The 13,287-nt window shown below is 42.7% G+C and overlaps 1 protein-coding gene across 2 annotated transcripts; it reads right to left on the minus strand.

The window, feature by feature from the left end:
* Nucleotides 1-2,471: 2,471 nt before the first annotated feature.
* Nucleotides 2,472-5,511, minus strand: LOC117348411 (beta-1,3-galactosyl-O-glycosyl-glycoprotein beta-1,6-N-acetylglucosaminyltransferase 3-like). 2 transcript variants are annotated; one of them, XM_033920538.1, is made up of 2 exons: nucleotides 5,470-5,511; nucleotides 2,472-4,809 (listed from the first exon to the last, which is right to left on the minus strand). In XM_033920538.1, the coding sequence occupies exon 2, from the start codon at nucleotides 4,750-4,752 to the stop codon at nucleotides 3,445-3,447; it is 1,308 nt and encodes a 435-aa protein (XP_033776429.1). In that variant the 5' UTR covers nucleotides 4,753-4,809; nucleotides 5,470-5,511; the 3' UTR covers nucleotides 2,472-3,444. The 2 variants fall into 2 exon arrangements, with proteins under 2 accessions (XP_033776429.1, XP_033776431.1); XM_033920540.1 differs by lacking the exon at nucleotides 5,470-5,511 and adding an exon at nucleotides 5,297-5,365.
* Between the last annotated feature and the right edge of the window lie 7,776 nt (nucleotides 5,512-13,287).

The following is a 13,287-nucleotide window of genomic DNA, read 5'->3' on the forward strand; positions in this document are numbered from 1 at the left end:
TTCCCCTTTGGTCCAGGCTTTATCTCTCTAGCCTTTCTTCTACTTACAACTCCCCCCTCCCTTCTCTGCCGTTTTCTCTCCTTCCTTCATGCCTCCTTCCTATGTCCCCTCACTGCCTTCCAGCCTTTGTCCCACCCCCTCCCAAAAAGCCTGCTGGCCTACCTCCCCCAGAGCCAGTCTGCCTGCCTACCTCCCCCAGAGCCAGCCTGCCTGCCTACCTCCCCCAGAGCCTGCCTGCCTGCCTCCCCCAAAGCCAGCCTGCCTGTCTCCACCAAAGTTAGCAAGCCTGCCTGCCTACCTCCCTCCCCTAGAGCCAGCCAGCCTGCCTAACTCCTTACCCCCCCTACCGCAGAAAACAAAAGCCTCCCTCCAGGCCGATTTAAACTCCCCCCCCCCCCCCCCGATCCACCACCACTGCTCCTCTGCTTACCACCCTGATGCTAATCGCGCCCAGAAGCCTTCTTCCCGACGTCAATTCTGACGTCGGAGAGGACGTTCCGGGCCAGCCAGGCAGCAATTGGCTGGCCCGGAACGTCCTCTCCGACATCAGAATTGACGTCGGGAAGAAGGCTTCTGGGTGTGAGTAGTGGCAGGGAGGTAAGCAGAGGAGCAGCAGCGGTGGACCGGGGAAAGTTTAAATTGGGCCTGGAGGGAGGCTTTTTTTTTTTTTTGGTGCGGCAGGGGAGGGACAGGAAGCGATCGCCTGTCCCGTTGTTCCCGCACACAGCTTCGGGATGCTGTCCCTGAAAACGGGACATTTTGGCGTCTCGAAGCTGTGTGTGGGGACAACGGGACAGGGGATCCGAAAATGGGACTGTCCCGTTTAAAACGGGACATATGGTCACCTTACTCATTCCACCAGTGATGTCACAATGGCTTCATTGTCCTAAGCCCACTTCTACTACGTATTGATTTCTACAGTGGTGCAGTGGTTAAAGTCACAGATTATGAGCCCACCAGAACAGACAGGGGAAAATGCTTGAGTACCTAAATACATTCATGTAAACCGTTCTCAGCTCTCCAGGGAGAAAAGTATAGAAAAATGAGTGAATGAATGAATGAGTCTTCACACAGTGTCTCTTTCTTTCTCTTTCTTTCTCTCTCTCATGCAGAGGCATAGTGAGAGTGAGAGGTGCCTGGGTCGGCAGCACTCTGCCACCGCCCTCTTCTTCACCGCCCTGATGTGCTTAGGCACTCCTTCTCTTCCCCTGTACCTCTTTAATTTCCCCGGCGTGAGCAGCATCACCAACTTATTGCTTATGTTGGTGTCGGCTCTCCCTCTGATGTCAAATCCTAGGCACGGAACCCGGGGAGAGCCGACGCTGGCGCAAGCAGCAGGTTGGAATTACTGCTCGCACCAGTGAAGAGCTAGAGGTATATTGGGGGGGGGGGGAGGAAATGAAAGCACTTGTGGAGCAGGGTGTCGTAGAGGAGGAGGGGTGATAGCAGCTCCCACCAAGGCGGCATCTGGTGTAGACAGCCCTCTGCCCCCCCCTTACTATGCTACTGATCTCTTGTATCTTATTCTAGGCCATCACCCAGTCTCTTTCTCAAAACCTGCGACCTATTTCCCTTTCCTGGCTGAATTCAGCTGCAGAAGAAACAGGACATTTCCTACTTCCTTGCTATGACCGGGCAGTTCAGAAAGTTTGGGTTGTTCTCGCAGTTTTTCTGAAGCACCAGCACAACAAATCATTAAGGAGCATTAAGTCCCATGCATTAGAGTGTAATGCATAGGCAGGGCCGGATTTAGATGAAAAGAGGCCCTAGACTGAAGCCTAGTTAGCCTATAGGAAAATCCGGCCCTGTGTATAGGTACCAGTTTCCAAATTTCCACAAGCAAAATAGCAATACTTGGTGGACTAGCTTCAGGATAGAAGCCAAATGTTGTAGAAGCATTTTGGTCAGTGGTCCACACATATATTTATTTATTTTAAAATTTATAAAGCATCTAGTAATTAGGTGGTTTACATATACATAACATTCAAATTCAAACATCAAATGACAGCATCATGACATATTCTCTCTTAAAATTGGATCCACTACTTCACTAATCTAGCAGTTGCTTCATATAAATGCTGAAACAAAACAATTGCATTTTTAATCATTTTGATAATATTCATGTTTTTTAAAATAGGCATTTATAAAAACCCAGCTGCCCACTGAGACTGAATATTAACCAGTATTTATGCTAGGGGGGAAGTGTTCATAGACAAGACCGTGGAAGACAAAGGCGCGCACCGAAGAAAATGACAGTTTTTAGGGGCTCCGACGGGGGGGTTTTGTTGGGGAGCCCCCCCACTTTATTTAATACAGATCGCGGCGGCGTTGTGGGTGGTTTGGGGGGTTGTAACCCCCCTCATTATATTGTAAACTTAACTTTTCCCTGTTTTTAGGGAAAAAGTGAAGTTTTCAGTAAAATGTGGGGGGTTACAACCCCCCAAACCCCCCACAACGCCCCCACAATGCAGCGCGATCTGTATAAAGTAAAGTGGGGGGGTTCTCCTCCACACACCCCCGTCGGAGCTCCTAAAAACTGTCATTTTCTTCGGCGCGCGCCTTTGTCTTCCGCGGTTTTGACCTGACACCGGGGGGAAGTACATGCATATTCTTCGACCACCCAGAACATGCTCACTTTGAATTTGTGCATTCCCTGGCAATTCTTTGAGTAAACAGCTACAGTGTACAGAGGTGCTGAAAAGTTCTCAGCCCAATCATCAAACTTCCTAAATTCTGAGCATTATTTTGCTACTGAAGCTGAAATTAGTGTTATCTTATTTTGTTAAGTGCCAATTTGCAGAAACAAAATTCTATGTTTTGATATTATTTCAGATTATTGATTGAACCATATCCATGTCATTCACTTCTTGGGTGGGCTGAGAACTTCTCAGAACCCCCTCATATCTTCATGTAAATGCCAAGCTTAGAATCTACACATGTAAATTCTGCTAATTCCACACAGAATATCCAGGTAAGGTTTATAAAATGACCTGCAAAGAATTCTATGTCCAACTCTTATATAGAGTATATTGTTTTTCCCCCTAGACATTTAGCCAGGGCTTTCCAAACCTGTTCTGGGGACACCACTGCCAGTTGGGTTTTCAGGATATGCACAATGCAAATGCATGAGGTCAAATTTGTGAATAATGAATCTTGAAACCCAACTAGGTTTGGGAAACTGCATTTAAATATACAGTAGAGTTGAAGTTCACATACAGCAGAGGTTAAACAACTGAATTGCAATTTCAAACATTCATTCACGAATATAGCGCCTGATTTACTAAGCTCCCTCCCTCTCAAATACATACAGAATAGGAGAAAGTAGATGAAAGTAGGAGAAAGTAGATGAAAAACATGATCATTCTTATGTTATTGCAATCAACAAGGATCTCAAAGTCGAGCTACAGCGTTTTCTTCTCATAATTGCAGACCATGGGGAAAATCTTAAGGTTCCTCTCCATAAAGAGCTTTATCTCTCAGATACTCTTCCAGGCATTGAACAGCATAGTCATCCACCCTGACATCAAATTTATTGACAAATAAATGATGATGCTGAAGTACAAAGTGGAGATCTCCAGCTCCATTAATACAGATAGACCGTCGGAAAATACCTGTGCATTGGGGAAACGCTGCCCCTTTACTTATATTTCCACTCTCTCCTTCCCATCTCTGAAGTCTTGCAATTGCATTTAAGTTTGAAATGTCATATTTTTCATGGTATGTAGTAGATCCAGGGACACAGGACATTCGATTTAGAGTTGCCCACAGGTGTTCTTCTGGTATTAAAGTATCCTTTGACCATTCTATCAGTTTCTGCACTTCAGGATTTTCCAATACATAGTTCACAAATTCTCTTGTAACCACAAAATAAGCACTTCCAACAAACATTGGAGAACTGATTGGTGGAGGACCCTTCATAATATTAGTTCTTTCTACAGTTGTAGTAATTTTATAAGAAAACTGCCAACGACTTACTTTATGTTGTGGCTTTTCAGACTGTAGGCTATTTTTGCCCTTCAATAGCTTCAGGGCTCTGACTATCTCCATGTTGGTCTTTATTGGGAAGTCGGTGCCGCAAGTGTTTATCAGATATCTCCAGGGCACTTTACTTTTCAGCAAATCCTCCATGCAGTTCAGATCAGCTTGAACCCTGAACCATGATGCGTAAACCAATTTTTCCAATTTGGATGCTATAAATACATTTTCAAAACAAGAAACAATGGCTCGAACAGCTTGCTTGTATAAATCAGGAGACTTTTCGTCCACATGAACACAATAGATATTCTGAGGGTTGTAAATTGCCCTTAAAAGTCTTTCAAACATTTCAATTTGTTCATGGATGACCATAGAAAATGCAATGGGATAATTCTCTTCCTCTTTGCTTAGTGGAATAGGAATAAACCTCCGGCTCATCTTGTAATGGTTACAATCTTTAGTAAATTTCAAATAGTCCATCTCAGATATACGCAGCTCCTTCTTGCTGGCATTCTTTTGGTGCAAAAGTGCCAATTGCACTGCGTCTTGATCTCCTTGTATTACTTTGGAGCAGTTGATTTGATTGCTGGAAGGCAATTTCATTGAGGTGACAAACTGGGTCTTGCAGTAATTGTTTCTCAGATTGAAAACCTCTTGGTGCAGCTCATCAAAACTACACAGTTGAAAAATGTATGTCCACATTATGAAGGCAAATGAAAGTAGCCCAATGAGCAAGAAATAGAGATTCCATCTCTTGCAAAGCCTGATCCAACTCATTTTTCAAATTCAGATGATTTGCCCGTTTTGTTTTATATCTATTGTTTGTTTTTTCCTCTAATTAAATGAAAAAAAAACATAATCCAGGTTTAATCAGTTGGTGAAAGCTAATATCAGTTCTCTTCAGTTCAAAAGAACAGAAACATTATTTTTTGCTTACAGAAATGCACATGGTGCCACGAGACACAAAGACCATCAGCTACTATTTCTACCTTACTCAAACGGGAGCTTTCTCACACTCCTGAATTAGTGCTGCTGTCCCTTACTCTGCTTGCAATTCAACAGAACTGAGCTCCTTCTGCCCCTCCCCCTTTCAGACAAGCCCTTTTCTCTTTAGTACTCCTAAGTCTTCCTGCTTCTTGGGCTTTACATACAATATTCTAACAGGTATTTTCACAAACAGCTCAACAACCCCTGTTAACATTTCTACAACTACTACTTATCATTTCATAACAGAATTAGACTCTAACCAACAATCTTTTAAAACAGCACCCTTCTACTACTTTACTTTAAACAAATACTTTATATCGAACAAAGAACTAACCTTTTCTTTAATCCCTACTTTCCCCATAGTATAGTCAGTTTTAACAGACACTTCCAAACCCGTGCACTTTTACAGCCTTACTGTGACAGGTATAAACACTTTCTTGAGAACACTGCAGAATGTTGCCCTTAAGGGATTAACTGTTATTCCTTTAGCCCTACCTGGGTTCTTACCTCCTAGGCTGCCTTGGCTTTTCTAGGCTGTGGTTCTCCTTCTTTCTCAGGAGTACAAGCCAATGCTAGCTGAGTTCCTGTCAACATTCCCCTGACTCCTCCTTACCCTCTCCATGGTACGGTCCTTCTTCTTTCTTAAATTTAGGAAACTCTTCAGCTTGTAGCTTAGCTCTGCTGATGACAGAAATCCCATCCGTCTCTGCCAAAATCCCACCCATCCCTATGAGGAATCTCTCCATCCCCTCAAGGAACCCCCTCCATCCTCACATAAAAGTTGCCTGTCCCCATAAAAAGCAGCAATTACTTCAGAAAGTTTTGATTTTTTTTAAGCCTTAGTTTATTTAAACCAAAATTAAAATACAATAATTTTTTAACACCACCTCCTTTTTTTTAATACCCCCTCCTCACTATAAAAAATATTTTTAGTAATAATCCATGAGTTACCAAGCAAAGGTGCACCTAGGAAAAGGGAGCATCATAAACACTGCAGTGAGCATTAGAACATTAATAAACCCATTGTTAAACTGAAGCCAGATTAGTACAGATCGATCCTGCACAGTCAACGCTAAAAGAAAACAGTCCTTTTCATACATACAGAACACAACCTCCCTACCCCTCACACTGGCCCACTTGCTTCCTTCTCACCATCACCACACTCTCCCTACCCCTGATCCTGTCACCATCATCTCTGTACCCACTTTTGCCTGTTCCTGTTACCAGATTCTCTCCCTTTCCTTTCACCCCCATCCACTTCACTCTCCCTACCTCTCTCTCTCTGACCAAGGTGGAAGGCTATCACCTTGGCTGGCCTGTCTGCCACCTTATTCTCTAGCCACTTGTGATCCCATGCTCCATTTCACCATTGCCTCATTCTCCCTACCCCTCATGATGGTCGTCACCTGTCCCTTTTGCTAGTAGTTCTCATATTAGCCATACTGCCTGCTTACTTGTCTCTGCTATCTTGTGCCTCACCCCCCCCCCCCCTTCTCTCCCTGTCACCTCACTCTCTCCCTTCATGCTAGCTCTCACTCTTTCTTCTCCTCACTCTGGTCTGCCTGTCACTTCTCTCTCCCTTCCCCTAGCTATCCCCCACAATCCCAAGCCCACCCCTGCCTAACTTTTGGGCCAAATTGACTCTCCTCTCTTTTCTTCTCCACCTGTCACATGCATGCCAAGTCTCAGCACCCACCAAGCCTTTCAACCCTCCCCCACCCCACTAACCGGACTTCAGCAGCACCAGCTGGCTTCTTCCAAGTGATTCAGGTTTAGGTTTCAGGTTTATTTAAAAATTTGATATACCACCTTATCAAAATTCAAAGCGGTTTTACATAATATATAAAATAAAGAGTAGAAAGGCATAAATTAAAAACAAATTATAATTATTAAAACAGACAGTCAAACACATAGAAGGATATGGCGATACTCGAGAGGGTCCAGAGAAGAGTAACAAAAATTATAAAGGACAAGGAAAGCCTTTCATATGCTGAGAGGCTGGAGAAGCTGTGGCTCTTTTCCCTGGAAAAGCGGAGACTTAGAGGGGATATGATAGAAACTTACAAGATCATGAAGGGTATAGAGAAGGTAGTGAGGGACAGATTCTTCAGACTGGCGGGGGCAACAAAAACTAGAGGACACTCAAACAAATTGAAGGGGGATAGGTTCAGAACTAATGCTAGGAAGTTCTTCTTCACTCAGAGGGTGGTGGACACCTGGAATGCGCTTCCAGAGGAGGTGGTAGAGCAGAGTACGATTTTGGGTTTCAAAATGGGATTGGACGAATTCCTGAAGGAAAAGGGGATTGAGGGGTACAATTAGAGGGTTACTGTACAGTACAAAGCGCTTTAGAGTAATAGATCACTTACAGGTCATTGACCTACGGGGCCACCGCGGAAGCGGACTGCTGGGCATGAAGGACCTATGGTCTGACTCAGCAGAGGCAGTGCTTATGTTCTTATTAACTTACCAAAACAAAATGAAAAAGGGTAGAAATACATTTGTGTAATGAAAAAGAGAGGGAGAAGGATCAAAACAAAAAGGAGGGGAACAAAAAATAAATAATCTAGTGCTTTGTAGAAAAGATTAAAATGAATAAGAAAAGGGTGACTTTTGACAACAAATTAAATTTTCATAATCACATCAGCAATATCGTTAAAACTACCTTCTATAGATTACGTAAAATTCGATCAATTTCAAAATTTTTATGTCCAAATTCATTAAATATTCTTATTCACTCTTTGGTGATTTCTAAAATAGACTATTGTAATGCACTCTTCAAGGAATATCATTAAATGAAATTAAACGCCTTCAGATTATTCAAAACGTTTCCATTAAACTTATAACCAATTCTAGAAAGTTTGATCATGTTACACCTCTTTTAAAAAATGCACATTGGCTTCCAGTTATCCATCGGATAACATATAAACTTTGCTTGCTCACCTTTAAATCTCTTCTCAATAAAACGCCAGCATTTATATATAAATGCTTAATTCCATATAATCCAATCAGAGCTCTAAGATCAAATGAACAAAATTTATTAACTATTCCTTCGCTTAAGATTATCAACACAAGACGGCAGTTTATTTTTTCAGTAACCGCTCCACAGACTTGGAACGCTCTTCCAATTTATTTACGAAAGGAGCAGGATCTGGGAAAATTCAAAAGTAATATAAAAACATTTCTTTTTAAAGATGCCTTTGATATTTAATCTCTCAACCCCCAGGCCATTGATTTTATTGTATTAATATGCTTTTATTTCTTTCCCTCGTGTACCTTTCCTTTTTTTGTTCTGCTTTTCTATATTAAATTGTATTTCACATCCCCATTTTACCTTATGTTATGAATATGATGAGCTAATCTTTAACCCTATTGTATTGTTCAAAGTTTGTATTGTATTGTTTCCCATTGAATGTATTTTAAATAGTTCATCGCTTAGAACTATGATTAAGCGATTAATCAAAAGAATTAATAAACTTGAAACTTGATAAGAAAAGCAAGGAGCGAAGTTCTATTACAGCCCTTAAAAGGACTATTATACTCTAAATGCGTCTTTAAAAAGAAAGGCCTTCAAGCTACTTTTAAATTTATCAAGTGATGAAATTTCTCTTATATAATTTGGTGCTGAGTTCCAGATGGTAGGGGCCGTAACAGAAAAGATATTAGTACGCATGGTGCCAATGTGTCTTAAAGAGGGAATGGATAACAGGTTTTGATTAGAAGAATATAATGTGCGATGGGGGGTGTGGGGGATTAATAACCTGTTGATGAAATCAGGTAGACCGGAAGCTATGGTTTTATGTATCAGTAACATTATTTTATAAGTAATTCGATGATCTATGGGAAGCCAATGGGCGTTAATCAAAAGTGGTGTGCCATGATCGAATTTTCAAGCTTTTGAAATGATTTTAATGGCAGTATTTTGAATAATTTGGAGGCGTTTTATTTCTTTCTTAGTGATGCCTTTATATAATGCATTGCTATAGTCTAGACCAGTGGTTCCCAACCCTGTCCTGGAGGAACATCAGGCCAATTGGGTTTTCAGGCTAGCCCTAATGAATATGCATGAAGCAAATTTGCATGCCTATCACTTCCATCATATGCAAATCTCTCTCATGCATATTCATTAGGGCTAGCCTGAAAACCCAATTGGCCTGGTGTTCCTCCAGGACAGGGTTGGGAATCACTGGTCTAGACATGAAATGACTAGCGAATGAATAAGAGTATTTAAAGAAGTTTGGTCTAATAAAGTAGAAAGAGATCTAATCATTCGAAGGCGGTAAAAACATTTCTTGACTACTGAACTTATACGATCATGGAACGAGAATTTTCCGTCAAGAATAACTCCAAAAAGTTTAATAGAAGTAACTATTTGAACAGGAACAAAGTTTATTTTAATAGTGACGGAAGAGGAGAAACCATCCTTAACTGGGAAAATCATTGCTTTGGTTTTACTGATGTTAAGAGCTAACATGTTTTTGTTTAACCAGTGACAGATTTGATTCAGTTTTGAATTGATGGAAGAAATATCGGCAGGGTTATCTAGGTCAACGGGGTGGGTAAGTTGAATATCAAACATATAGACGACCGATATGGTTCGGCAGGGGGAATAGGCCCTCTCCCAGCCAGCCACCCAATGCTCAGGAGCTGCAGCCACTTTCACCATGGCAGCGGGGAGATGTGGATTAGGAGGTGCAGGGTTCCAGCCTGTCCCTCCCCGCCCCCCCCAAGGTCCTTCCCTTCTCCAGATCCAGTGCCCACACTTACCCCGCTCAACTTTAGCCAGCTAAGGTGGGGGCAGGGCAAGACGCAGCTGAGAGCCAGAAAGCCATCCCGTTCCTCACTCGGGCGGCTACACAAAGGCAACAGAAAGTGAAGCGCCACAGCTCCGCAGAAGCAGAAACTCATCCGCCGGCTCTCCCTCCTCTGGAGCTCATCATCTAGGCAGTAAGCTCAGCACAGGCACACATTAGTTAAACTAAACTAAACCTTGGGTTTATATACCGCACCATCTCCACGAATGCGAAGCTCGGCACGGTTTACAGGAAGAAGGATGAGAGAGGAACTACAGTGGAGAGATTAAAGAGTTAGGTGTAAAGGGGGAAGGGGAGAGGCCTAAGAGGGGGGAAGTGTTACAGTTTTGAGAATAGCCAGGTTTTTAGGTGTTTGCGGAGGAGTTCAGCTGCAGCACAATGGGCCAATCACAAACGACCTTAGAGCTCTTCAATTTGTGACCCCGACGTGATCAGAGAGTGTGTGTGATCTGAGCATGTCGGTTTTTGCTCAGAGCGCACCTGTGTGGTGACAAGAAATCCTCACTTGTGTGATGGTAAAGAAATTTCATCTGTGTGGTGAAAGCAGGGCCAGATTTAGATGAAAAGAGGCCCTAGGCTATTCCACATATGAGGCCCTTTCACCTCCCATTTTTAAGTTTGCAAATTACATGAGAGATAATAAAATAAATCACCCGGGGCTGAGACCGATTTCCCTCCGGAGCCGGGAAAGAGGTCGTGGGGGGGAGGGGAGGGGGAGAGGAGCAGCGGGATCCAATCCGGAGCTGGAGCACGTGTGCAATTCGGATTCCCCACCCCCGGCTGAATTTTGATGAGTCGCTGGCGCAGGCGCCGTGAGGAGTGACACAGAAGCACACCTCACGCCACCAGGACTCACGATATTTCAACAGCGCATGCACGCTCTAGGATTTTATTATTTATGATATAATCATGAAAATATAAAATAAAGCACGTAATATACATTTTAAAATATGCAAATTAAAACATATGTTAAGAACTTACTTAGAATTCCGCGAAATGAAGATATTGTCACAAAAAATTTTTTCAAAAGTCTATAAACACTTCACTAAAGTATTGAACCTACTGAACTCAAAAGGCGAGAATCAAATGATCGTGTACGCAATCCTAAAATAAGAATCTTTTCTAATAACATTAACACGTGTTTCATACTATCGAAGTAACAGGAATATAACCGAACGTCGGGATATCAATAGGGCTGTTCGTTTGTCTGTTCCAATCTACACCAATCTGCACTTTATTTATGCAAGAACAAACCAGAGCTTAGTAGCATAAGGCACGTCAATATTTGCCATAGCAATCAATGAACGTATGAACTATACTTTGCTGCAATCTAGTATATACAAACGAACAGACCCAATGAGCCAAACGCCTTGATCTTAACCAATACATTTTTATGTTTGTTTATTAGTCATATGCGTAGAATTTCTCCTTATTTTCGGTTCAGTGTTTTAGTGTTCACTGTTTTTAGAATAGTGTAATTTTAATTTTGCTAACAATTTGAATGTAGGCCCCTCTTGATCTTGAGGCCCTAGGCTGAAGCCTAGTTAGCCTATAGGAAAATCCGGCCCTGGGTGAAAGGACACCTGTGTGTTGAAAGACATCCTGCACGCCGGACATGAAGGTAATGTAAAAGCTGTGCAGTGTCCGTACGGAATGTAAGTAGTTTTCTTCTTATTTTATGTAACCTTGTATATAACTCTATAGGTAATAACAAGTATATTAACGGCAGGTTTAGTTAAGGAGGGTTGCGTATTTATAAGGCTTGTATATACAGATAGGAGAACGCTTAGGGTTATTTGCATTATTTTCTATATTTTGTATATAGAATGTTGCCCTTAGAAGCAGTAAAAGCTGATAATCCCCCACAATCTAGGGAAGGATATAGGAAAATATCCTGATAAATGGCTCTGCAGGAAGCTGAGAGGAGCAGGAAGTGAGCGGAGGGGGACAGGAGAAATCCGGAAGAGGGGTAAACAGGAGAGAAGGGAGAGAAAGAGAAGCAGGGGCAGCGGCAAGAGTTAGCTCCGCCCACCCCCAATGTCATCTACCGAAGCTCCCCCTTAAAAGGAGAGGGGCCAACAGCGCTCAGCCGTTTGGCTCTGCAGGCAGCAGAGAGGAGCAGGAGGCAAGCGGAGGGGGACAGGAGAAACCCGGAAGAGGGATAAACAGGAGAGAAGGGAGAGAAAGAGAAGCAGGGGCAGCGGCGAGAGTTAGCTCTGCCCACCCCCAACGTCATCTACCAAAGCTCCCCCTTAAAAGGGGAGGGGCCAACGGCACTTAGCCGTTTGGCTCTGCAGGCAGCAGAGAGGAGCAGGAGGCGAGCGGAGGGGGACAGGAAAAACCCGGAAGAGGGATAAACAGGAGAGAAGGGAGAGAAAGAGAAGCAGGGGCAGCAGCGAAAGTTAGCTCCACCCACCCCCAACGTCATCTACCGAAGCTCCCCTCAGGTTTTGGAAAGTCATGCGGCTTTACTTCTATGTTTTAGCAAAGGTACAAGAGGGGTGTGAATAGGGATTGATCACTGACTCCTGCAGGTCTATATCTTAGAATTAAAGAAAGTAGTGCTAATAGAGAATAGAATTAGGGCAGGATTCCCGAAATCTATCTACTTCGTGTCCTATCCATTTCTGAGTCATTGTAGGTGATCGAGTCAGTAAAGCTTGTCCATACAAATGATCCAATCGTAAACACGCCGCTATTAGCGCTGAAACATCGATTGACACGTGTGCGCACTGTATCCTTGTTGGTTTTGAAGCTCATAATGCATGTGCTAGCTCTTTAGGACTTCACTGCGTAGAAATGGGGCCTGGTTTAATCGCAGATGTCATTAGCGGGCTCCGAATGCGCCTACCGCAAAGCATTGTTGTCATCAAAAAGGCAATATAAGGAAGTATTCTTACCAACCGTTATTTTTCTGAAGTACTGTTGCATGCTGTACAAGCTGTGACCTTAGCTTTTTGAAAATTTTTAGCATTGGAGGTTTGTGAGCGAGCTGTAGAATTCTTCGAGTTCGTTCTTTTTTAACGGATCAATCTAGAAGTTTTGCACACTTTCAAAAAGCCTAAATTCATCTCTTTTGATTTTCTTCTGTTGGTAAGTTGCCATTTGTTAGCGAAAGGTGTTAGGAGATGCGTTGGTTTCAGGGATACTGTACTTTTATTTTTTATGGATTGATCTCGAAGTTTTGCGCGCTTTCAAAAAGCCGATATTCATCTGTTTTGATTTTCTTCTGTTGGTAAGTTGCCATTTATTAGCGAAAGGGGGGGAGGGTGTTAGGAGACACGTTGGTTTCGGGGATATTGTACTTTTCTCGGTTAGGTGGGGTTGGGTGATTTATTCATTGTAAGGCATTCTCCTTAATTTTTAACATCTTTTTGGAATAGATTTGTGCTGTTTGTTAGCTGGTTATAGAGGATGTGAAAAACACATCTCTTCGTTACCAGGCTAGGAGTTTGTCCGTTGTAACATTTCATTTCGTTTAAAATCCAGGACATACAGTCATTTTATGTAT

Source organism: Geotrypetes seraphini, chromosome 14 (genome assembly GCF_902459505.1).
Source record: "Geotrypetes seraphini chromosome 14, aGeoSer1.1, whole genome shotgun sequence".
Lineage (NCBI taxonomy): Eukaryota > Metazoa > Chordata > Amphibia > Gymnophiona > Dermophiidae > Geotrypetes > Geotrypetes seraphini.